The sequence below is a fragment of the Lagopus muta genome, chromosome 1, assembly GCF_023343835.1.
Source record: "Lagopus muta isolate bLagMut1 chromosome 1, bLagMut1 primary, whole genome shotgun sequence".
Classification (NCBI taxonomy): Eukaryota; Metazoa; Chordata; class Aves; order Galliformes; family Phasianidae; genus Lagopus; species Lagopus muta.
Window position 1 is genome coordinate 177343266 of NC_064433.1, and position 26055 is coordinate 177369320.

Consider the following 26055-nt stretch of genomic DNA (forward strand, 5'->3'; position numbering starts at 1 on the left):
CAGCTACAGGGGGGAAAAGTCACAATTAGAAAATAAATTGGACCATCAGCGCAAAATAAGTATTTTAAAAGACAACTTTTGGTAGAACATCTGCTAAAAAGATGATAAGAGATGTGTGATGCTATAGAAGGTTATGCAGTTGTAGAGTAACAGTGAGAATTAGTTAAACCGTCTGTCTTTTATGTGTTTAATTGTTTCTGGGAAAGAGGGTAGTGTGATACAGCCCATGCCAGGCAAAATAGAGTCTGCCCTCAATGTAGTCTGATATTTTGACAAACCACCTCCTTGTCCCTCAAGCAGTCTGTCTTGGCAGTAGTCAGCAGCAACACAAAGAGGTAAGAGTGCTGATCCCTTGCTGTCATATGTAACACTTCCATCCAGCTTCTGTACATGTTGGTCCTCAGCACCGTTCATGCACAATCTGTTTACTTCCCTTCCAAATCAGGGCAGATTACAGTGCATTTGTCATCACTGTTCTACACGTGGCCCTTATTTGTCTTGACAGGTGAGACGGATTTTCCATTTTGTCATTATTATTGACCTGTGTAGCTTCCTCTTACAATTTATATGACAATGCAGTGTGGAAAGTTCCTGTCTGCCACTTTTAAATGCAACAAAGTGATGGCTGGCCTCATCATATGCTCAGCAGTGTGTAGCAACATCAGATCTTTGTTTCTGATCATAGCAGAAAGTCTACTTTGCCTTGTCTTCCTAATTCAAACATACTATTTATGGTTCTTAGTTGTTCTTCCTGAAAATAGAATATCACTTTTTTAGCCTACCGATTACCAATTTTTTAGTCCCTGAAAGGATGCATACCAATGGTTTGACACCACCAAACCAATGTTCCATTTCTCCACTTAGCTTTCAATATTGTCTTGCAGCTTATTTATGGCCAGTTATGCATATGCTCTGATTATGTTCAGTGCAAATGCATTTAGAGTCTGCTGCAGTAGCTGGGAGAGCATACTTTGCCTTAGTGTTGCCCTTCTGGGCCTGGCCACCAGCCAAACTGAGGTAACCTTGTTAGGGCTAGGTTACATAAAGATTTCACTTGGTCACTTCAAAAAGCGAAAGGAAAACCAATAGTAATCTTAAAAGAACATGATTTCTTACTTTCTTCTGAGCCATGCTAAATACTGAAACAGAAAACATTTTTACCACAGAGTACTCAGGCAAGAGTCATCAAGTTATCCGTAGTCAAACAAAGCAACCTTCTCTCAATAGCTCTATTGTCCCTCTGCAGGTCTAGAAAGCAGTATTCCTTCATACCTGGACTCCAGACAGTCCATTTTCCCAGCTCAGCTGGCCTCTCCTTTAGGGGCTGACTAAAGATTGTCTTTGAAAGTTTGAAATATGCCCAAGGAGAGTCTCCTCACTTCTTTCTATATTCTAGCACATTTAGTATATTGTGTGAGCATTGGGCTTAGCTTTAGAGCAAGTTGTTCTACTATTCTGGTCACATCTCTCCTTTGAGTATCCATCAAGAAAGTCAATCTGTAAAAAGCTAAATTATTGACTTTTTGTGAGTACTTCCAGTCTGGTTTGGCAATGTCTAATGAAGTTGTACACAGGGCATTGGATATTGCAGGCTCTTGGAATACTACTAAGTTTGTGGTGCTCCTGGATCACCACATATTTTCAAACTGCACAGAGTTTTACATGCACTGTAAACTAGGCACTGATTCCTAGCTGGTAGGTAGAAATCCTTAACTAGGCTCAGGCGTGTGTGCATCCTATGGCGTAAATGCTACTGGCTGTTGGTTTTGCATACATGTGGTGCTTTGTACCTTATTTACATCGCACATACTGCAATGTAGGCTGCATCAAGAATGCCTCACTGTGAGGCACTGTGATCACATGGGCTGATTTGCAGAGTTGCAATAGAGTTGCTATATTTTTTTAATTCTTTTGTGTTCCTACATGCAGTACATTCAATCCTTTGCCTGATAAAGAGGAAAAAAAAAATGACCACAGTGTCCCAATTTTTGTCAGAATTGGAACACCTAGTGAACATTATTTGCTTTGGGCATTGTCCTGCTCACATTGCTCTTATAGAATAACTGGGATTCTGTGTGTGATAATATACTATTAATCATGGGAATTTATACTGGAAGAGTTCCTTTCATTTGAGGATTCAGAGTGCTTAGAAGTTAATTCATATTACATTACATTACCCTTGTGAAGCAAGTAAACATTTCCCTCAATGCAGAAACTGAGATGTTAAGAAGATGAAGATTTTGTAGACTGTATGTCTTATAGACACCAACATAAAAATGGCCTCATTTTTGAAGGTAGTGAATATTTACAGCTTCCACTAAGATTAACCTCTAGCTTTTGTCACCTGCTATTGAAAATTCACTTCAGTAAATTGCCTCGGTGACAGGGTAATGCAGTAAATGTGTCTGCAGGAAGTGTCTGCCTTTGCTTGATCTGACATTCAAACAAAATCCCTCCCTTTACATTCTTCACTGTGCTTACATTCCAGAAGGAAAAAAACAAAAACAAAAACAAAACAAAACAAAAACCCGCAAAAGCCTCATACACATCATTGATCTGAAAGTGATGTTACGCATTAATATGAGGTACAATTAGGTACAATTTCTAACAGATTTCTTCACTGCTGGTCAGCCAAGCAGTCTTGCTTTTCTGCAGATGTAACCAGTGACTTGCAGAAACTGTCCTACAGTGTGGTAGTGGTAGGAGGACACATGAGAGCAGCTCTGTAAATGTTGTGTTGGCAGGGAAGCACTCAGGGCAACAACTGCCTGCTATAAGGCTTAAATATGCCACCCAACAGAAAGAAGAACTGGCTAGCTACAGGAGGGTCATCCTGAAGTGAGAGATGTTTTTCTCTAGATCAGGCTATCACTGCAAGTTGCTTGACCTGGAGGCATATAGAGTGGTGATTTACTGTGTTTGTTAACTGAGCTAAACTGCCCTTCCATTTATTTAGGGATTAAAGCTTCCTTGAGAGACTAACTGGGACACCTGTGGTCTTCTTTTTCCGGTCTGGAAAAAGAGAAAATTATATTATATGAACTATATTGTATGGACCATAACACGGGGGGGGAGGGGGTGGGGGGGGGAGGGGGGAAGTGTGTCTACATTTAATGTTTTAAGTGATCTCAAAGTTTTTGGTTAATTTTACTGCAACAATTCAGCGCGTTAGATTTCTCTGCAGCCTGGCTGATGGCTGAGCTACTTCCTTACCAAGGTAACTCTACTTAAATCCATGAAGAGCTGGTAGCAAGAAATACATGCTTCATTTGTTCCAGTTCAGCCTACTGTTTTAGCTCATGTCCACTTTGACAAGCTGTGTACCAGAAAGCAGGCAAGAACTGGGAGAGAGATGGCTCTCACTCTGCTTCAAATTGCAGCAGGATGTGCTAGGCTTCCTCCTCAGATTCCTCAGGTGCGGTTGTTGCAGGGACAGACTCTTTGTCGTGCTCAGAAAGACGGATACATCCGAATTCCTGATCTGGAAGGAGATAGCATTCAGGGGCACCTTTGCTTTCGCAGTGTTTCTTTCCTCTTTGACAAAGGCTGTTTCAGACATACGTAAAATGTGGCACTACATTTATTTATCAGCATCTGTTGAAAACCCCCACTCACTTGCTCTTTATCTCCCCCACTCCTTTATTTCTTTAGCTGGATTATTTCCCCAGTCCCATTGATTTGTGGCTCTATAAGAAGCTGAGAAAAGTGTTAAAAAAAAAACCCACCTGAATGAGACAGTAAGAAATATCAGGAGAACAAATGGAGCAGGCATTCTTTCAAACAGTGTAAGTGGCATTAGCCACGGTCACAAGATTTAGACTCTCAAGAGTTTCATGAAGATGAAATGATTCTGTTCCCTGTACAGTCAGCACTTTTTTCTTAATCATGTGGCAAAAGACAATATGGTGAACTAAACAGGCTTTGGAGTCTCTCAATTACAGCAGTACCTGAACACCTGTGTGCTAAACTACAAACCACAGCCCGCCTCAAAAACAGTTCAAGAAAGTGAAATTAACTGAGATATAATCATCAGAACTGTGTTTCAGCTCACCTAATTTCACATTATTTCAGAGTTTTGAATAGGTAAAATTTTTAGGTCATTGAATTTTTAGGTTAGTAGAATATTTTGACCTGTAGAAAAATGCCCAGCGATTATAAATACTATTTCTTGTCTGGTGGTAAGAGTGATTGATGGATAAGAATGAAATAAAAGATACTTAGGTAAAAGCATTAGATAAACTACTGAAAAATGAATTCACACATTTCTGAGTTAAGTTACTTATCTGTGTAAACACAAAACCCCGTCCTTGACTTGAAAATGAAAAAAAAAGTATGCAGATAAATATCTCATACTTTTCCAAATCATAGTCACTGCCTATTGCAAAGGTTCTTAGATTATTCAGATTACAGAACATTTTCAGCTCCAGTGGCTGAAGCAAGTCAGCTCACAGAGAAATATTTCCAATTAGAAAGGAAGATGAAAATGTATTACTGTACCTGTATGAATCATGTAAGAAAATTTACACCATGATTTTCTTAATCAGAGATTAGAGAAGATGCAAATAATCAAATGCAAGAAATACATTTCTGCAGATTGTGAGAGAAAGAAATTGGAAAAAAAGACAACACATTATGAGCCATCTACCACATCCAGACTACTAATGAATTGCCCTTTAATTAAATGCAAGCCTTTAAAAGCCAAACGGTTCTCGCAGGACCACAGGGTGGTGGAGGCGGGCAGGAACCTCCGGATCCCTCTGGCTCAACCCTTGCTCCAGCAGGGACGCCCAAAGCAGCGTGCATAGCGCCACATCCAGGCGGCTTTGCAAGATCCCAAGGAGGAGACCGCACTGCCTGAGGGCAGCCAGTGCTCTGCAGAAAGAAGCTCTGCTGGGGCAGAATCCACTCATTAATCTGCATCCAACCACCACTCTTTGATTCAATTCACTAACTCAGCAGTAGTTGATTATGCAGAAAATTTCTGTCGGTTAGTGAGCTAAATAGATGAATCTGCCAAACATGAGCCAGCAGTATGGCTGAGGATGAGAGGAAGGCAGGGAAGAGAGTAGCAGTAAAGGAGGGAAAGGATTGTTTACTCACTCTTTGCTTTGCTTACTCCTATGATGATGAACTATATCAGATCAGATCCTCTGGTTGTGGAAATGTATCTTAAGCATGGTGTGAGCATTATTACTCGATCACCTTCTTCCTTGCTTCACCAAGGGCAGATCAGTCCTGACCAATCTGGTGGCCATCTATGATGGAGTGACAGATAGGGTGGAGGGGGGAAGGGTGGTGGATGTCATCTACCCGGACTCTGCAAGGCCTTTGACATGGCCCCTCACCACATCCTTCTCTCTAAATTAGAGAGGTGTGGATTTGAAGGGTGGACTGTTTGATGGATTAGGAATTGGCTGGCTGGATGCAGCCAAAGGGTAGTGATCAATGGTTCTGTGTCAGGGTGGAGGCCGATCACAAGTGGTGTCCCTCAGGGGTTGGTCCTGGGACCGGTGCACTTCAACATCTTCATCAGTGACACAGACGATGGCATCGAGTGCATCCTCAGCAAGTTTATGGATGACACCAAGCTGAGCGGTGCAGTCGGTACACTGGGAGGAAGGGAAGCCTGTGAGATTGTCCCCCTCTACTCAGCTCTTGTGAGGGCCCATCTGCAGCACTGCGTCCAGGGGCACCCTAGCTCAAGTAAGACATGGAGCTCTTGGAGTGTGTCCAGAGGAGGGCACTGAGATGATCAGAGAGTTGGAGCACCTCTCCTATGAAGAAAGGTTGAGGGAACTGGGCTTGTTTAGCTTGGAGAAGAGAGGGCTCTGGGGAGACCTCATTGTGGCCTTCCAGCACTTGAAGGGAGCTTATAAACAGGAGAGAGAACAGTTGTTCATGAGGGTGGATAGTGATAGGACAAGGGGGAATGATTTAAAACTGAGATAGGAGGTTTAGGTTAGATATTAGGAGGAAGTTTTTCATTCAGAGGTTGGTGATGCACTGGAACAGTTTGCCCAGAGAGGTTGTGGATGCCCCATCCCTGGAGGCATTCAAGGCCAGGCTGGATGTGGCTCTGGGCAGCCTGGTCTGGTGAGTGGTGACCCTGCACATAGCAGGGGCAGTGAAATTAGATGATCTTTGATGTCCTTTTCAACCCAGGCCATTCTATGATTCTATCATCAACATATTGTGCAGACTAGGAATCCATCCTTTTAATGAAAGAAACAGAACATAGACAGCTCTTTCAAAAGCCCATCATACTTCTTGCCTGGTAATGCAGTGAAATCTTATTCAAAATCACTGGGGCAAGAGAGAAGGCCCTGAAAAGAATTGCACACTCTCCCCGTAAATCTTCATAGTAACAAACTGTGATAATCTATTTTTGGAACAACATTACTTTAACATCAACAGTGTAATCACCAGCTATGTCTTATGCTTAGCTATCATTTGAGCATTAATTGTCACTAACATCTCCAGCCTTCCTTCTCCATTTCCAGCCACGCTGTTTCACGCATTTGCCATGATACTCCTCATCATGTTTTGGACCAAAGGGTATTTCTCACAGTCTCTCAGTGCAATGCCACAGCTCTCTCCTACTTGTGCTCCACAGGGGGTGAGTCAACACTTCTCCATGCCCTTCATCTAAATGCATCATTGAGCAAAAGAGCCATGTTAGCTCTGCATCAAGGTCTATGCTGCATTTACAAGGCTCATCCTCAGTGGCTGGCAGCAAAATCCTCATCTTCTGCCCAGTGCCCTTCCTTTACTTACATGATGCCAGTGACAAATTCTTCCTACATCATAAATGTTGTCACAAGTACTGAAATACCCAATGGGTGACGGAGTTAGTATTTCTAAGTGTGGTACCAATGGCAATTTTGAGCAATTATTCCACTGCAGAGATCACTGTAGCAGGTTTCCATCACCATAGCTTGTGATTATTCTGATGGCAGCTGTTCTGCAGAGGTCATAACCACAGGCAGACTGGTGCTGGGTGCTTTCCATACTGTGCAAAACACATAATGAAGAACAGAAGGGAGTTTGGGGATTTGGAGCAGCTCATATCAGGGTTAAAGAGCCAGTCTGTTTAAAGTTTGCCATGTCACGTGATTGAGGAGGACTTAAGAGATGGGCTTTGGGACCAGAGGAATGCAAATTTGCACAGTAGGAAGCAGAAAGGGGAAAGCCTCGGGGGCCTGCAGGTTATTTTGATCAGGTCAAGTGCCCAGATTTGCAGCAAATTGCAACTGCTTGAGTTTGCCTCAAGTTCTTTTGATGAAAACCACCTGAATAAAGCATGGGTGTGGGGTGGTTTTCTTTCAGCATTCACAGCCCTCTTCGTCACCTACAAACTGCTCTTACTGACTGATCCCAGAGCCTGTTAGGAATCTCTGATGTGCTGACAATGACTGCTTAGAGAGAAATTTAAGGCTGACTGTATTTGGGGAATGCTTCCTAAGGCTTTAACTTCTCACTTTTATTAGTGAGAAGTTCTAGGGAGCAGGTAAAGGCTGTATGCTGAAAAACAATAAAAAATTATTGCATTGTATGCACTGATTATAAATAGTGAGTAGTTTTGGAAAATCAGAAAATTTTGTCAGCCTGACATACGTTTTACAGACAAAGATATTTACGTATCTTTTCAGTCCTTGTTTTCCTGAGACTTTTAAGGAGTAAGACTGATTTTCAGATTCAGATAATTCTGAAATAGTGGATTGTCATTCATTAATATAGATATATATATAAGCTGTATGCCGGCAGGTAGCTACTGACTGTTATGTTGTACAGATTATTTTAGAAATGTGATTCATACATTTTTCTCTTCATGTCAACACAACAAATCTATCTTGTTGAAATATGCTTGTATTGAGGAGAAGAGAGAAAGGAGGCCTGCCTACCTGGTTTAAAAATAGAAAATCCAAGTCATCCTGTCCATCTGGGACCAGAGAGATAATTCTATGGTAGGCTTTCAATCTTTATTTTCATTTGATGTATTCCGTTAAAGTTCTTGTTGATAATTCCGCTGTTTGTCGCCAGATGGCAATGCAATGACGTTATCTTGTAACCACTCGAGTCCGAGCAGCAGCCGGGCATTCATCAGGTAATGGCACAGTATTGCTCACTGTTAGATCGCATTAGGCATTATTTCTCAACACAGTCACGCTTATACCTTCAGAGTTGCTGGCATTGCTGTGATAGCTAGTGTCTTTAACATTTGTAATGCAACTTCGTAAGAATAATTAAATAATTTAGACCAAGACCTACACCAGGCTTAATTTGTCCATGTATTGCCATGAGGGATATTGCAGACAATCACTGTCTAATTGCAAGAGATGAACAGTAGCAGCAGCTCCTGCCTGTGCCAGGTCTTGCACACACCTGAAAGAGGTGTGCCTCAATTCCCTTGCCCACCCTTCTGAATGGGTTCCCAGCTTCTGGCCATCAGCCACTGCCTATAGCATTTCCTACTCTTTCAGTGCACAACTTCATGGCTCTCCTTGTTTCTCTCTCCCTATCAGCTCTCAGCTCTAGATCTCTATTGCTTCCTGGTATATTCTGTCACGACCTTCTGCTACAGCTTGACTTACAAGTACAAATCCAAACCACAATGTAATGCCAGGAAGTAAAAAGAAGAAACCTGGGAAGTAATAAATGTGTTGAACAGTAACCTACTACTTGCTGCCTGATCCAGGGCAATCGCCTCTGATGAGAAGCTGACTAAGGCAGTAACACTGCTATCAGTGCTGTTATCTGAGCCATCAATCACTTTGAAGCTGTTTCAAGGGTAAATAGATCTAGTTTGCGATTTTTATTGCAGATCAATGTCTGTGTCTCCTTGATTTCCAGCAGACTCATGCATTTGGTAGGGAACTCATGCTGTGTTACAGGAAATGAAAAGACAGAACAGTTGCCTCTGACTGTCTCATATGGCACAAGGCTGGATGGAGTGTGTCTTGGACATGCAACAGAATCTCTGGTTAGTGTTAACACTTCAGCATAGACTGTGCAAACAAAATGATAAATACTGGTGAATTTCACATTTTTACATTTGTTTTCTACTGCTAAAATGATCTTGTTCTCATGTGAATAGTGATTGTGCTGTGGACAGCTGTGCATATGTGGAAGATTGTATGTCAAGAAAATAACGAACAGAACTATTTGCTAGATCATAAATCAAAGCTATACATACTGCAGAAAAGGGAGTCCAGTACCTCATGGAAGCGTGGTATGTTCCTAATGCAAAAAGTTGCAGCCTTTTTCTGGTCTTAAAATAAATTCTATGCCCAAATCAGTTTTGTTAGTACACAATTAGAGATTTCTACTCCGGCCTTTCAAATGTCAAGTTGAATAAAGTTAGACTTAAAAGGAAAAAAACCAAAAACCAAAAAACAAAAACAACTCTCTTGAGAATTAGAGGAAAAACAAATTGCTGTGTGATCATAACTGCCATTCCTTCATTCTTCTGAAATGACTTCCTTGCAGTTCATCTGCATACAAAGTATCAAATGCAATACCAAACTTATGGGGTGGGTGGAACGGTTTGGCAGTGCTCCTCACATTATACAAGTTGCAACTAGTAAGCTGTAAAAATTGTTATGGATGTTCATAACAGAAGGAAATCATTGTAATGAGGGATCCATTCTGTCCCCTTTCAAAATGTTTTTTTGTTTTTCTAACTGGTGTTACACCTTGCCACAAAGACTCCGTGCAGTTAGGCGCCAGGTGAGCTCTGCAGTTGTTCATATGAATGAGCAAAGCTTTAAATAATACAGCGTAAAGGAAGGTGAAGAAGTGTTTAAATATAGCAAAAATGAGGTTGTTTTTGTATATCATCCTAGAATGTTGACTGCAGTGCACGTACGATGGACATGAGCCAGCAGGGTGTACCTGCAGCCCAGCAGGAGCATCCATGTCAGCAGCTCTGTCTGTGCCCAGTGGGCAGAGAGCAGAGGGGTGATGAGAGGGAGTGGGCTGGCTGTGCAAAGGGCCCTGAACTGGCTCTTGCTTGGGGCTGGATCTCCCTGCCAGGAAGCAGCTGCATGTCACAATATTGTGGCGGGGACAGCTGGGAATGAGGGTGTGGGGAAAACCTGCCTGCCCACAGAGAACAAGCCCATCTCCTTCTGGACATGGGGCTATGGGGAATGGGAAGAGGAAGGGGAAGGGGAAGAGAAAGCCCTCTCTGTAGGAAGGGCAGACCTTCAGTCTTTGATGCCGGGCCACTGCCATCCATCTCCAGGACAAACAGGCAGTCCTCGAGGCTGTGACTGCCATGATGGCTGTCCTCCTGCAAGAGGAGCTGCACCAAGAGCACGTCTGGGAGCAGCTCCTCTGGCTCATGCACTCATGTCAGGAGGTCCAAGACACCATCATGGCGAAGGTGAGATGTTGCACAGGGCTCAGTGTGGAGCCCGTACAAGTGCCATGAGGGATCAGGGGGATGTGGGAGGAGGCAGAGAGCAGTTGGAGAAAGAAGGAACAGGTGTTCAAGGGAGGTCTGAGGCTTCCTGAGTTCTTCAGTAAGGAAGGAACAACCTGGACAGAAGCCATGAGGGAGCCAAGAGTCACTGGGCTCATCTCCTGGGGATGGGAGGCTTCACCAACACCACCATGGGGCTCTGAGTGCCTGAGGAGCTCTGTGCTAACAACTGGAAGGACCACATCCAGTTGCATCTGGTGGGGGAGAAGAGGGCTGCTGGGTGGGAAATGCCTGCAAACAATGCCCAAGCATGGCTCAGTTGAGAGCATAGAGACTCTCTCGGTGCTGCTGGAAGGGGGCACAAACAAGAACACCTGTGCAGGAGCTTCTCCCAGCAGACAAACCACTGGGAAACAGTTTTCCGCTCCCAGGTGGCTAGATGTGGCTCTCCTGGTCTCTTGCAGAGCCTCACTATCTTCCTGGAGGCCTTAGAGGGAGTTGAGTCCGTCAACCCAAAGGACAAGCTTCTGGACATCACCACTGCCGTGTTCTACCAGGTAAGGGGAGCCTATCCTTGCACCTACAGCTGTTTCTCTCTTGGCTAAATCTCAGGAGGACTGTAAAACTCCGAGCCTCTGATGGCTGCTCAGCCTTAGCTCTTGCTTGCCCAAGGCTGCACCAGAGCCATGCTTGTGCCCCTAGGGATGCTGTGGGGCAGACTGGGTTTTGTCTGTGTGTCCTCTTCCCGAGAGTGCCAAGGGAGATGAGAGCTGGCAGCACAGTGTCTTTTCCATCCTTAGTTCTGATGTGATTTTCTCAAATGGACCTTGTTCCCACAGCTCTCTGATGACACCAAGCAGCACAGCGAGGCTGATAGCAGAGAGCTGACTCGCTGCATGCTGCTGCAGGGTAAGGAGAGGAGCTTTGGCGATGCTTGCCGGAGCCCTGGCCAAAACCTCTCTCAAACCTCACAAGTGGACATGAGTTGCTCGCTAATATAGTGTGGGATTTCCTTCCTGCAGCCCGAATCTGCCCAGAGGAAACATTCCTGTTTCTGCAGTCACAGCTGGGTGATGAGTGGGAGGCTGGACGTGTGGCAGCCCTGGGTCTGCTCAGTGCTCTGGTTTGGTCTGATGGTAAGTACCACGGGTTGGTATTTCCAGGGATCCCTTTGCCATCTGGGTTGTGCCTCCACGCATGTTTCTGTGCACCTCTTGCAGAGCCTGTGATGACAGAGATGCTGCCCCAGGTTGCAGAGGCTGTGCAGCGTGTGTGCAATGACTCCAGGACCCGGGCGAGCTCTTTTGGGAAAGGAAAGTGCTTTTGGGGTGGTGATGCTCCTACTGACATGGGCAGGGCAGGGGTGACCAGGGAGGTTGCTGGGGCATTGACCACATTGACCACTATGGCTCCTGTGGGAAGAGCAGGCAGAGAGGAGAGGACGGGTCCCTGTGCTGTGCATGGACCTCTGCTCTTGCTGTCTCTGCTCATGCCCAAAGGGCTGCCCCGATGAGCAGGTGGCTTCCCTTTGCCTTCTGACCAGGAAAATCACACCCACAATTGACCCCTGCAGGTGAGGAGGGCCCTTCTGTATTTCATCAAGGATCTGCTCAGCACTAACGCCCGGAGCTGCTCAGCTTGGGATCTGGTGGGGCACATCTTCAATGAGTTCAGCCGTGCCACAGGAAGAAGGGTAAGGACAGTAGGCAGCACCTTCTTTTGGAAGACCCCGTGCTGTCAGAGGCTGGCACAGAAGCTCCGGTGGGGCCACACCTGAGCCTCCTGAGAGGCTCCTGAGAACTGAGAGTAACCGGTGTTTCAACACCACTGTTGTGCAGGCAGCCGGAGACCTTTCTGCCCAGGAAGCCAAGGAAGAAGGAGCTTCCAGGAGCTGTGCATGGGCATCCTGGAGTCACTGGATGTCTCTGTGAGAGGCCCTCCTGATGCTCCTTGCCTTCACATCACGTGTTCCTCATCCCATTCCAACACCCCAGGTCTTTCCTCCAACGTGCTCTGAAGCACACAAGACTCAGGGAAACTCACTGAGTCCTCTTCATCTTTGAGCAGAGGCAGGAATGCTGACATGCTCAACTGCCTCATTCCCTACAGCTCCTGTGGCCGCGGCTGTTGCAGTTTGTGGTGCCAGCCCAGTACATGGGCATGCTATTCCAGCCTCCCATTGTGTCCAAGCCCTGGCTGAGAGAGAGGACCTGACAGGACAGCAGATAGCAGATCTGGAAACCTCCACAAGAGGTTCCACAGAGCTGTGGGGGCCATGTGGGCTGCTGAGATCCCCCTGCTGCTGCAGTGTCTCCAAGGTAAAAAGCGCTGGTGGGGAGGGAGAGGCCAAGGCAGGGAAGGAGGGGGGAGTGAAAATGCAGCTCTATAGCATGGCAGAGGGGAAGCGTTTCCTGCAGCCCGGTGCTTGCTCTGCTGCTGTTCCCATTCCAGGGAGACAGCACTGAGGCCCAGGGACCTTTGCCCCCAGGGATCTGCCCGTTCCAGAACACGGATGGGCCCTTCATGTCCCCTCAGACAGCAGTCTGAGCAGTTTGTTCTGCGTTCCTGTGGGGACAGTGTTTGAGGACAGGGACACTGTGGAGGGAGTGTGGGTCCCAGCTTGGCAGCGTCGAGTGCCCTGGCCAAGCCAAGTTTGCAGCAGCTCTTTGTTTGTGACCTGACCCCAAGTAAAGGTCTTTTGCTTCCTATTGCTGTGCAGGGAAAGATGAGAGCTTCCTGGACCCTGCAGAGTGGGAGTGCCGTCTGCTAAAGGTACAGCAGTGCTGGGAGGCGCGGTGCAGAGAAGTGCTTGCCTGCCTCAAGGAGCCCTGCTCCCATATGAGCCACTGCGGGACAGGAACAGCCTCTCAAATGCTGCAGCGGAGCAGCTGCATGCCTCTGTGGCGCTGCCTGTTCCTCTCTGTCCCAAGCCCGGGGGGGCTTAGGAGGAGAGAGGCAGGCGGTTTTAATGGAGGGAATGCTGGGGCAGCTGGGAGAGAGATTGTTCTTGCAGACACTCTCCCCAAAAGTCTGCAGCAACCTGGGAGCGAGGGAAGAGGCAGAGGGCAAGGGAACTTTGGCTTCTCCTGTTCTCCAACAGTTCCTGAGGGCGTCGCTGGACACCATCAATGATGAGGCCTGGATCGAGGCCCTGAGCTGCAAGCTGAGCCGGTGGCTGAGCAGTTCTCCCAGCAGCTCTGGAGAAAAGGTGGGTTCCCCCTGGCTCTACCCAGCAGTTCAGCTGCAGGTGCCCTACTGGGGCTGGAGCTGCGGCTGGTGCTCTGCCCACGCGGGCTGCTCATGCTGCTTCCCTGGTCCGTGCCCCCCAGAGGGCCTTTTCCTGCAGTCTGCCCAGAGGCTGCTAAAGCTCAGCCCTGCAGCTGCTCTCAGTGACTCCCAGGAAGTGGGTCCTTCCCACCTGGCCCTCTCCCAGCAGGTCAGGCTGCTGCCACATCTCAGCTTCTTCCTTCCCTTCCCATCAGGCTTTCCTGTACAAGGCTCTGGGGACAGCACTGGGAGCTTGTAAGGGAGTCCTCCATGTCCAAGAGAAGCAGGAGCCATCGGAGGCCCAGGTGAACTCTCCTCTCCTCCAGCTTCTGTGAGCATCCCTGCTCCATCCCTGGGGCAGAGGGCTTCTCCTGGCCCTGCTCCAGGCCTTTTGATCTCCTCACTGCTGCCATTTCCCTCAGGCAAGGACCAGCCCAGTCACTGTGGTTGGCTGCACCAATAGGTTCAGGCCTGCGCCAACTGCTCTTTTGTGCAGGGAATAATCTCTCTTCTCAGCCATGCTGCTGAGGGCAACTTCCACCCAGTCCTGGACACACTCACTGTGTTTGCATCCAGGCTGTGCAAAGGCCGGAATGCGAGGATTTCCAGGTGCAAGAAGGTAAAGTGTTACAGGTTTCTATCTTGGCATTCTTCTGCCTTATTTTCACAGCAGCTCCTGCCTTGGGAGCACAGGTGCATTGCGGGGCACTGGGGGCCGTGGAGCAAGTGTCTCAAGGCATTTCTCCCCACACAGATGCAGCTGGACAGCACGAGAGCTCATGCCACACGCAGTGCTCTCATGCTCGCTCATGGCAGCTTGGCACTGCGTGCCTCCAAGGAACAGCTGCTTGTCCACCTGGAGGGAGACATCATGGGCAACATCCTGATGCTCTACAGCTGCAGCTGCCGGGTGAGAACTTGAAGCGTGCCAGGGTGTCTGAGCACCCAATGCAGCCCCTCCAAATGGGGGGATGCTGAGATGGGCCTTCTCTTTTCAAAGGTCCCTTAGGAGATCGTCTGTGCCCAGATGAAGATCCAAGCTTTCCCTTAGCATTGCCCACATGTGTCCCCCTTGCAGCCCTCGGCCCTTCCCGCAATTCAAAGAATGTTCTTCTCTCTTGGGCCTCAGGACTTGCAGAACAACCTTGCACTGGTGCAGAGCATCACCAACTTCAGCTCAGCCTTGCAAGCTGTGGATGACTCTGCCTGCTTTAACCCTTCCTTCAAGGGCAAGCTTCTGGAGATCCTGATGGTGAGTGCCTAGAGACAGGGCTGTCTGCAGTAGAGTTCCGGGCTGTGCCACGGGGCTTGCTTCTCTGGAGGCATAAAGGTCTCTTTCAGCCACATCTCCAGCTGGTGGGGACCTTGGGTGCTGGCAGTCAGCAGCTGGGCAGCAGGCTAGGTCCAGCAGCCGTGGAGATGCTGTGCCACCGTGGGAAACGTGGGAGTGATGGGGCTGGTGTGTGGCAGTTGTGTCTGTCTCTGGGCCAGACAGAACAGCTCTTGTGTGCCTCTTGCCCACTTTGACACTGTCTCTCTGGGACTTGCAGGACTTGCTGAAGAAGTACTGCTCAGGAATCCCTGTCTCCCCAGTGCCCCTCAAGGTGGTTCTGGCCCTGGAGCAGTTGAGGTGAGGTCTGGGGTTGCAAGGCAGGATGGTGGTCCCCATTTTGGATAGCTGCCAAAGGCCTGGAGGGGGCAGGGGTGAGGAGCTGCATCTACAGGAGAGATAGCTGGGCTGTTGTGCCCAGAGAAGCTGAGATTCTGGGCAGGGAGAAAGGCCCTGGTGCTTCTGTTCCCTGGCAGGGAAGAGAAGGGAGACCTGGGGTCTCCTTCCCTTCAGAGCAGGAGTAGTTCACTGCTTTCTCCTTTTTTCCTCCTGTCAGCAAGCTGAAGCCCTCTTTAGAAAGCAAGGATACACGTGAAATATTGGTTCTGTGCTGCAAGAACATTGCGATGCACCCTTCAGCGGAGATGATGCTGAAGATCAGAAAGTCACAGCAAGCAGCTCAGTGCCTGCAGGTAACCTATCATAACTTTCTCGGCCACCTCTTGGTCAGAGCCCTATCTCAGCACACACAACCTATGCTCTGGCAGCAGCCATGATGCCACACCTCAATCCCCTCTTCTGCTTTCAGCTTCAGCAAACATCATTGAAATCTTTGGGCCAGCTCATGGCAGTTCTGCTCAAGACAGAGCCCACCTGTGGCTTTTTCCAGAACATGTGAGTATGTGCGGGGTAAGGAAGAAAGCATGGTAACTGTCAACAGCGGGGACAGAGATCTGGGGACTGAGAGGACAGTCAGAGGGGGAGAAATCTGCTGACACACAGCTCACTGTGAGGTCAAAAATGGGCAGGGAAATGAGCCCTGCAGGGGGAAAGGCAGGAGCCCATGCCTGGGGCAAGCCACAGCCAAGGAAAAGCTCCTGGGTTAGGAGGCAGGAATGTCTGCAGAGAGCAGGAGCAGCAGTGGTGGTGCTCAGTGAGGTGGGGGGCCCTGAGGGAAAGCGTCAGGAAAGGAGGGACAGGGAGAGGGGTGGGAGGAAGGGAAAGAAAAGACATCCTCAGTGAGACAGATGCTCTGCCACAGGTCCTGCAGAGATCTATGACATCAGACAACGTGTGGGAGCGCAAGAGGGCCCTGCAGACCTGTTCCCAGCTGCTGACTGTGAAGAGTTTCAAATGAGTAAAGAGCCCCACCACATGCCCTCTGCTCCCTCCCCTGTGCCCCTGAGCTAGAAGGCGAGCTCCATTCAGCTGTGCATGCTGTGTCACAGTGTGGGGAAGGCACAGGCAGGAGAAGCTGGGGCCACCTACAGCTTTATTCCTGCCTCTCACCCCTGCAGAGAGGAGATGCCTAGGAGCACTTTGGCTCCTTGGTGGGATTGCTGGCACCTCTGACATGTGACCCCATGCCCACATCTCACCAGTTGGCTGTCACCTGCCTCAGCTCCTTTCTCCAAATCCAAGGTGAGTAGAGCAGGTGTGCGCCAGCCCTCTGCCCTCCTCTGCAGCACTACCAGAGCCCCATGGGCTGGGTCCTGTTTACAGGAGGGAGAAGAGCTGTGCACAGCTCTCTTCTTGTCCCCACCCTGTCCTCTGTCTTTCTTCCCCTTGGAAAGCGGTTCCATTTCCAGAAGCACGACTTCCCTTTTCTCCCTGTGCTCTTTCCAGCCAAAGCAACCAACAGAGACATTAAGACAGGAGACGTCAGGAGCCTGTGTGAGGGGCTGCAAGCCTGCAGCACCATCTGTCGGCTCCAGACCTCGTCCAAAATGGCAAGGGTAAATGGACCCAAAAAAGGCTGGTGGGATCTCAGTGCATGGGCTTCTGCACAACCCTGCACTGATGACAGCAGAATGAGCTGTCACCCTGAAACTGCTTTTCTCAGTAAGTAGCAGAAGGCTCTGAGCTATGCCTGGCCTTCAGGTGCCCAGTGCAAGGAGGTGACTCCATGTGTGTTTGTGTGTGACTGTGGCTGCTGGGAGGTAAGCTTTGCATGTAAGCAAACACCATGGGTGGAGAAGCTGAGAGAAGGCTCAGCTGCCTTCTGTACAGACAGCAGGAGCATTGTGATTGCTGCATGAATGACTGGCAAGCTGCTGAACTAAGAATGCCCTCAAGACTGCTTTATGTTTTGAAGAGCTGCCGCAGAGCAGTGATAGGATCTCTCTTGCTTCTCATTTCTCTGCAGATCATGTGCAGAAACTTCCCTCTAGAATGCACTGTCGACGTCATGATGGCCATCAAGGAGACCTTCAGGAGAGCCAAAGGAGTGCGTGTGCGTGCTGCTGGGAAGTGGATGACCACCTTTCTGCAGATGTACAGAAAGGACAGCTGTCGGGATGTAAGAGACTTTCTTCCACATGTCTTGCACTTTTGCTAGCTGTTGTGCTATGCCTTGTGCTGCTTTCCTCTTGTGCTGAAGAAGCACAGCCTGAACGCAGAGCCAGGGCATGGACAGGGTGGCTGGCATGAAATTTAGGCTTACGCCTTGGCAGCACGTCAAGGGAGCAGACACTGCTCGTGCACTGAATGTCCATGGCTACTCCCTGCAGAGTCAAGGATGCAGCAAGTCATTCTTTCTCCCCTTCTTCTTTCAGGTGTCTCCAATCCTCTACATCCTGCACAGCTGCACATCATCTGTGCAGCAGAGCACATCCATGCCCTTTCTGTGCCAGGCGGTGCTCATCCTCATGTACTGTCACACAGAGGTCATGATCGACAACTTCTCCCGGCTGCTTGGGCCCACAGACAGGTACTGGCACTCCTGCTTTTGCTGTAGCTGCGGTCACAGTTGTAGCTTGCCTATGCCAGAGAGATCCCGGGAGAAAGAAGCACTTCTTTCTATCTCTCAAAGTCAGCTTGAGAAGAAAATTACTCAAGTTGTGACTCTCCTATTTCTAGTGAGACATGGAGGAGAATAAGAGTTTTCTCTTCAACAGTGGAGCAGGTAGAAGCAAGGCAAGGCAGACAGGCAAGGCAAGGCAGAAAATTGGGAGGAAACGAAGAGGAAAATTTAAAAGGAGGAAAGGGGAGAGAAGAGAGAATGAGCTAGAAAAATTGTATTATTTATTAAAAACCATATAAATGCCAGAATCTTGGCCAAGATACGAAGAGTATTTTTTTTATCAAGTCTTCATTTTAATAGCTGCTTTCTCTTCTCCATACCATTTACAGAATCACAGAAAATGTATAATCAATTAATATTACAATGTTATAATTACAAAATAAACAATAGAGTTTGGTAAATCAGATAATGATAACAAAAAGGATAGAAAGCTTACCACATCCTGGGCTCACTTACAAAACTCTAGCAGAGCAGATCTCCAGAAGAGATCCTTCCCTCCTTGTAGCCAGCTCTTCAATAGGTCTAGGAGGGTTGGAGACTGGCTCCACCCCTTCTGGCAGCACAGCTGAATTGCCTTCACCTGTGCTCCTCTGGCTGACTCATGGCTCACCTCAGGTGATCAATCAGAGGTTCAGGCCGTAACTCAGCACTTCCCATACAGAAGGAACCTCTAAAACTCATCTAGTGCAATCCCCTCACCTTAGCAGGAACACCTGGATTAGGTCATAGAGGAATGTGTCCAGGCAAATTTTGAGTGTCGTCAGAGAAGGAGACCCAACAAGCTCTCTGGGCAGCCTGCTCCAGTGTTCTGTTGCCCTCACCATGAAGAAGTTTTTTCTCATATTTATGTGGAACTTCCTATGTTACTGCTTGTACCCATTGCCCTTGTCCTGTCACTGGATGTCACTGAGAAGACTCTGGCTCCATCCTCCTGACACACACCCTTTACATATTTATAAATGTTAATGAGGTCATCTCTCAATCTCCTCCAAGCTAAGGAGACCCAGGTCCCTCAGCCTTTCCTCATAAGGGAGATGCTCCAGTCCCTTCATCATCTTTGTGGCTCTGCGCTGGACTCTCTCAAGCTCTCTCAAGCAGTTCCCTGTCCTTCAACAGAGGGGCCCAGAAATGGACTCAATACTCCAGATGCGGTCTCACCAGGGCAGAGTAGAAGAGGAGGAGAACCTCTTCCATCTACTAACCATGCCCCTTCTAGGATGCCCCAGGATGCCATTGGCCTTCTTGGCCACAAGGGCACAGTGCTGGCTCGTGGTCACCCTGCTGTTCACCAGGACTCCAGGTCCCTTTCCCCTGTGCTGCCCTCCAACAGGTCAGTCTCCAATCTATACTGGTACCTGGGGTTGTTCTTGCCCAGATACAAGTCTCTACGCTTGCCCTTGTTATATTTCATTCAGTTTCTCCCCACCCAACTCTCCAGCCTGTCCAGGTCTCGCTGAGTGGCAGTACTCAGGCGTGTCAGCCACTCCTCCCAGTTTTGTGTCATCAGTAAGCTTGCTAACAGTGCGCTCTGCTCCCTCATCCAAGTCACTGATGAATATATTGAATAGCAGTGGTCCCAGTATTGACCCTTGAGGGACTCCACTAGATACAGGCCTCCAACTAGACTCACTCCGTCCCATTGACCACAACTCTCTGTCTTTTTTCCTTCAGCCAGTCCACCTCACTACTCAATCAATCATCCAGATCACACTTCCTCAGTTCAGCTGCGAGGATGCTGTGGGAGAAGTGTCAAATGTTCTACTAAAATAAAGACATGCCAAATCCACTGTTTTGCCATCATCTACCCACCTGGTTACATCTTCATAAAAGGCTATCAGGTTGGTCAAGCATGACTTCCTCTTGGTGAAGCCATGTTGTCTGCTCCTATTGACCTCTTATCCTCTTATCCTTGATATGCTTAGAGGCAGCGCCAAGGATAAGTTTTTCCATCACCTTTCCAGGGATGGAGGTGACGCTGATCAGTCTATAATTACCCAGGTCCCCCTTCTTGCCCTTTTTGAAGACTGGAATGACATTTGTTTTCCTCCAGTCTTCAGGCATCTCTCTCATTCCCCACAATTTACCAAAGACAATAGAGAGTGGCCGTGGCCCAGCAATGACTTCCACCAGCTCCCTCAGCACCCATGGTGCATCCCATCAGGACCCATGGATTTATGGATGTCCGGATTGCTTAACTGATCTTTAGCCCAGTCCTCATCAACTGAGGCAAACTCCTCCTTGATCCTGACTTCCTCTGGTGTCTCAGGGGGTACGTAACTCCTCAGGACAGCCTCCATCTGCATAGGCAGAGACAAGAGAAGGCATTCAGTAACACTGCCTTCTCTATATCTTCTATCACCAGGGCAGTCGTGTGTGTGTGTGTGTGTGCGCCTGCGTGCATGCATGTGTGCACACCTGTTTGTGTGTACTAGTGCCCAGTGGCAGCAAGGCTCAGACTAGCTCCTAGCTGCTCAGGGCCACGCAGCCCCTTAATGCCAGCATCTATGCCATCCAGATACAGGCTGTCAGATTTTTGGAAAGAATCATAGAATCACCAAGGTTGGAAAAGACCCACAAGATCATCCAGTCCAACCATCCACCTATCACCAATAGCTCTCACTAAACCACATCCCTCAACACAATGTCCAAATGTTCCTTGAACACCTGCAGGGCCAGTGACTCCACCACCTTCCTGGGCAGCCCATTCCCCTGCTTGACCACTCTTTCAGAGAAGTAGCATTTCCTAACGTCCAGCCTAAATCTCCCCTGGTGCAACTTGAGGCCACTCCCTCTAGCACAATCACACAAGAGGCCGACCCCCAGCTCACTACAGCTTCCCTTCTGGTAGTTACAGAGAGTGATTAGCTGTCTCCTGAGCCTCCAGACTGAACAACACCGTCTCCCTCTGGATAATGCTCTCAGACATACAGTCTGATTCTTGGCTGGTGCTGCGTGGAGCCAGGAGTAGGACTTGATGATCGTTACAGGTTCCTTCCAACACAGCACATTCTGATTCTGTGAAATTGCTCAGCACACTCACACCTGCTGCGGAGCTAACTTCTTCAGGATCACGCTTATTGCTACTTTGAAAAAGAACAGCCCACGTCATGGATTAGCTAAATAAATACTAATCACAGAAGGTTCTCTACAGGTGCTTTTTTTTTTTTTTAATTGTTATAGCTGTATAAATAAAAAAGTTACTTTCTTCCGAGGTCTTGCTCAGGCTACAGTGGGAATCGGAAGCAAGAACAATTTCTTTTATCAGGCAGAGCACAGCGCTTTGTCTGAATGAAAGCCGCCCCCTCACAGGGCGGCAGCGGCCGCGCAGGACAGCGCCGTGCCGGCATCCCGCGCAGTAAGGCCTGCCCCCGCAGCCGTGCCGCCCGCACCCAACAGTGGGCGCGTTCCCGCAGCCCGGGGCCCTCCCTCTGCCTCTACAGCGCTCGGCCCTTCGTCTGCCTGCGCCGTTTCCTGCAGTATCCTCGGCGTCGAGCGTGGGTACCACCGCCCTCCGCCCTCCGTTCGGCGCAGAGCCCCGCAGGGCGTTCTCCCGCCTCGGTACGGACCGCAGCGGAGCGCGCGCGATCGGAACGCGCCTCAGAGCACCGATCCGCCGACCACGGCCGGATTCGCAGCGGGCGGGTAAGGCCCAAGGGAGCCGCGCTGGCTGAAAACGGCGGGGAAGCTCCCGGCTGGGCTGAGCCCCAGGGCCCCGAAGATGCGAAGGCCGTTCTCCCGCGGTCCGACACGGGCTCGCCCGGCTCCCAGAGCCGAACGGTGACGACGGCGCCCGAAGGAGACCGGCCCGCCACAGGCGGCCTCGGCGCCTCAGCAGCCCCGCCGTGCCGTGCGGCGAGGCGCGTGCGCAGCCCACTCCCCCCTCCCTTCGAGGAGCCGCGGGGAGCGCGGCACGCAGGCGTAGCGGCTGGCGAGAGAGAGCGGCCGCCGGTGGGCGGGGCCGGCCGCGGGGACGTTGCAACTCGTCGGGGGCGGCTGCGGCGCCATTTTGAATCGGCTGCGGATCGGAGGCAGTGGCTGCCGAGCGCGGCTCCGCACCCCCCGAGAAAAGCGGGGAGAAGGGAGCGAGGGCTGAGCATGGCGGCAAATCGGAACTTGAAGCAAGTGCGGATCGAGAATAGCTCCCCAGCGGCGCCGCTGGGGATGGTGGGGGGCGGTGGTGGCGGCCTGAAGGGGCTGCGGGGCCTGGAGACGGAGAACGAGGCGGCGGCCATGGCGCTGGTGCCGGGCAAGGAGGGCGGGGATGAGGAGCAGGAGGGCGGGTTCACAATCGACATCAAAAGCTTTCTCAAACCCGGCGAGAAGAGCTACACGCAGCGCTGCCGCCTGTTCGTGGGCAACCTGCCCACCGACATCACCGAGGAAGATTTCAAGCGCCTCTTCGAGCGCTATGGGGAGCCCAGCGAGGTCTTCATCAACCGGGACCGCGGCTTCGGCTTCATCCGCCTGGTGAGCTTCTCGCGGGGCTCTGCGGCCCGCCCTGCCCTGCCCGGCCCTGCCCTGCCCCACCCCGCCCCGCTCTCCCCGCGGGGCGGCCGTGAAGCGCGGCCGTGAAGCGCGGTCGCTGCCCCGCGTTCCCTTTTTGTCCTTCGCTGCTCACGCTGTTCTCCGCCCCGCGCTCCCCAGCCGGAGCCGCGCTGTAAGCCCTTGGCGTTCCCCCCTCGGGGCCGTGCGGGTTTCGGGTTCCTCCCCCAGCCCCGTTGACGTGCTGCTCGCCCTGATCCCGCAGCTCGGCCAGCGGGAGTTCTTGTGCGATCTGCTCCATTCGTTGAATACACGTAAAACGATTTTTCTTTCGTTAACTGGGAGCGTTTTATTGTACTTTAGGACTCTCGGTGCCGAAGCAAATTTCGATCTGCGCGGTTCTTTATGAGTATTTCCTCATGCAGTTAATTTTAAAGATTGCACGGATCTGTTTTGAAATACCATTGCTCACACGTATTGAAAGCTCAGAACATGTAATTCACGCTTGTACCGAATTGGAAACTTAGAATTGTCTGAATTTAACGATTCTCGGGCTCATACAGTTTAACCAGTATTATTTCAAATCAAGTGTTCAAAAAAGAAATCATCCTTAAAGCGTGTCATGCTGCATTTACATTTTTCAGTTCCATGTGCAGGATTAGTTTTCCTGACTGCCATGTCTAGGATGCTCTGATTTACTGAGTTCAGAGAAAAGCTTTAAAGTGCTTTCTGTGCCAACTGTACTTAAGATTTTTCTGCACGTTTTGTTGGTTAGGCCTTTTTTTTTTTTTTTTTAACATCTTTTGCTTGTCGCAGGTAAATGTGGCATCCTGCTATCTGTTTTTTACTGTGACAGAGTTCTCGCAACCTGAATTAACAGTTTCCTGTAGGGAGTGCAATATATTTGCATACATTACTCAGTTCTGCACATAGTAGAGATCAGTATCTACCCAAATGTCCCTTTTGCACTATATTAAGAGAGTAATATTTTTAAACCGTTTATGTGGTTGGTCAAGGTGTGGAGAAAATGGCTGCCACTTTGAGAATTATTTGTTTAAATGTTTGGGATTGCAGGTATAAAACTAGTTGAGGATTTCTGAGGTGAGAAAAAGGCAGTTATTGAGATGGACTTGTCTCATGGATGTGGGTGCAGAAAACCTGTAAGTGTGAGAGGAATTAATACAGCAGTTGCAATGTAATTTTGTCAAGAAATGATAATTAGACACACGTGGAGAGTTTATCCAATGGTAGCAACAAGCAAGTTGTTTTCAAAGAATATTTTCATCGATTTAAAAAAAATAAATAATCCTAGAAAGCAACCAGAAGCACTGGCCTTTAGATCTTGTAGTGCGGTCTATGAAGATACTGTTCCTGTAAGGAACAGCTCCTGGTTGAAGCTAAGCATTTCAGTAGGTAAATATAAAAAGGCGTCAAATTCTCAACTCTGCAGAAAGCCTTTACAGTGCAGTGCAGGTGTATTTGTGACGATGGGAATGCTGTGTCCTCTAATGTGTAAGAAAAATGTGCATCTAAGTAACTTCAGACTAAATTGTACGAGATGAAAAGTGTATATTATGGCAGTCAGTGGATAGGAACTTTTGGAGGGCAAAAATGAGTGCTAAATGACCCTAATGAAAATGAGCTCCTATTAAAGGAAGGAAAAAATGCTACTTTTCTGGGGTTTGAGGGGAGGAACAACAGCACAAAAGCCATGTCTGTTGTCTTTGTAAATAAAACATATACAATATTTTGTATCTTGAAAAAGGAATCTAGGACACTGGCCGAAATAGCAAAAGCAGAACTTGATGGTACTATTTTGAAGAGCAGACCACTTCGAATTCGATTTGCTACGCATGGAGCTGCCCTAACAGTCAAGAATCTTTCACCCGTGGTTTCTAATGAGCTGCTGGAACAAGCATTCTCTCAGTTTGGACCTGTGGAGAGAGCTGTAGTTGTAGTAGATGATCGCGGCAGAGCTACAGGAAAAGGTTTCGTAGAGTTTGCGGCAAAACCTCCGGCACGGAAAGCTCTAGAAAGATGCAGTGATGGTGCATTCTTGCTAACAACGTAAGTCCACGGGATTTTGTTTGCGTTTGTGTCGAGTGTGCATTTCTCATGTGAAAGAAAAAAGCATTCGCGGGCATTCCATAGTTCTTATTTTCAAATCATGAAAGCCGTGAGGTCAGAAATTAAAGGTGCTTTATGTGACTGCCTGAAATACATTGTTCTCCACACTGGAGAATAAAAAATAAAGCCACTCGTTTGCTTACAAGTCTTGTAATTTTGGATTCCAGCCTGTTTAATAGGGCTCTTCTTAATGAGGCTTTATTTTCACTGATTGAGCTCTTCCTGATCCCAGTACTGATACCGTGTAAGGATGTGCTTCTTGGCTAAGGGGGGCGCGACTTTGCTGATATTTCTTTAAACTTGGGAAAATGTTATTTGGCTTTTTGTCTTCAAGAAAGCTTTATTTATATCTTTCAAAGCTGTAGGATTTTTCTTTCTAATGTGAACTTGTTTTGCACAAGTTGATGGCAGACATTTCTGGAAAAATTTCAAGGTCAAGCAAGCTTGTGGATTACGGTACTTTGCTCTACCATCTCTTATTTTGGTACCCAATGAAAAGAGTTGTTAACTGCTGTGCTTTTTTATATGGTAGCTAGGGACAGCTTCCAGTATTTTCATAAAGGCTGAGTGAAATGGTAGATGTTCAGGAATGTATTTGTTTCTTTTTTTTTTTTTTTTTTTTTTTTTTACCCCGTATAATTTGGGAAAAAAGGGCTGCAGTTTCACAGAGTCAAGGCTTGCTGCCATACTGTTGGGAAGTTGCAGTTCTGATTCAGGCTGCTTTTACCTTCAGAGCTGTTTGATACTTCCAATAGCCACCTGTGCTTAGTGAAACAAAGGAAAGGTATGTGGCTGCTTTTGTTATGTTCATTTTTGGCTGTTTTAGAAAGTGAAGGTGCTTGCTCACCTGGGTATTAAGAGCACCAGGTTCAGCTGAGGATAAGGCAGGAAAATATATTGCTCTGATGAGATGGCAGGTGGAAAAAGGATTTGGAACTCCTCTTGCTGATAATAGTATCATAAATCGTATGTGTGACTGGACTGAATTCTGGTGGATACATAGTAAATTCAGTCTAAGTCTCCGTTATTATCAGTAGGCACTGGAAGTTTGTTCTTATTTGTTGTGGATTTTCTTGGCATTAGTGTTTGAGTGGAGGCACGGTGAGCCAAACCAGGCAACTGATCTAGTTCAGTGAATGCTATAGTGTTACATGAGTACTATTCTTGGCATGAGAGATGTGGCGGGGGAAAAAGAAGCTGGATACGAGGGAGGATATTCTTGTTTTAGTAGTTGCTGGCTAGCTTTGTTTGATGGAAGTGATCATCTAACCATGACTTAGTAAATAAAAAGCACTTGATCTTTGTCTTTCAGCTGCACAGTAGGAAACACATCAGACTCCTAAGCTAATGTAATTAATATGAATCTCCTATGATAGTTTTTGTGCTGTGATGGTTTTTGTTTTG

General features: G+C 48.3%; 1 protein-coding gene across 8 annotated transcripts in view; it reads left to right on the top strand.

Annotated features, from left to right (window-relative positions):
- The first annotated feature begins 21208 nt into the window (after positions 1-21208).
- PSPC1 (paraspeckle component 1) overlaps positions 21209-26055 on the top strand; it is a 65453-nt gene continuing 60606 nt past the window's right edge. For 5 of the 8 annotated variants that reach the window (XR_007374869.1, XR_007374868.1, XR_007374873.1 and 2 more), the window contains exons 1-2: positions 21211-22509; positions 24290-24591. Coding sequence is in view for 3 of the 8 variants with exons in the window: in XM_048935217.1 (XP_048791174.1) it covers positions 21331-22509; positions 24290-24591 (1481 nt within the window). In the remaining 5 variants the exon portion in view is untranslated. Of the gene's footprint in view, positions 22510-24289; positions 24592-26055 lie in introns of all 8 variants that reach the window. The other 3 variants (XM_048935217.1, XM_048935248.1, XM_048935207.1) reach the window with 3 other exon arrangements.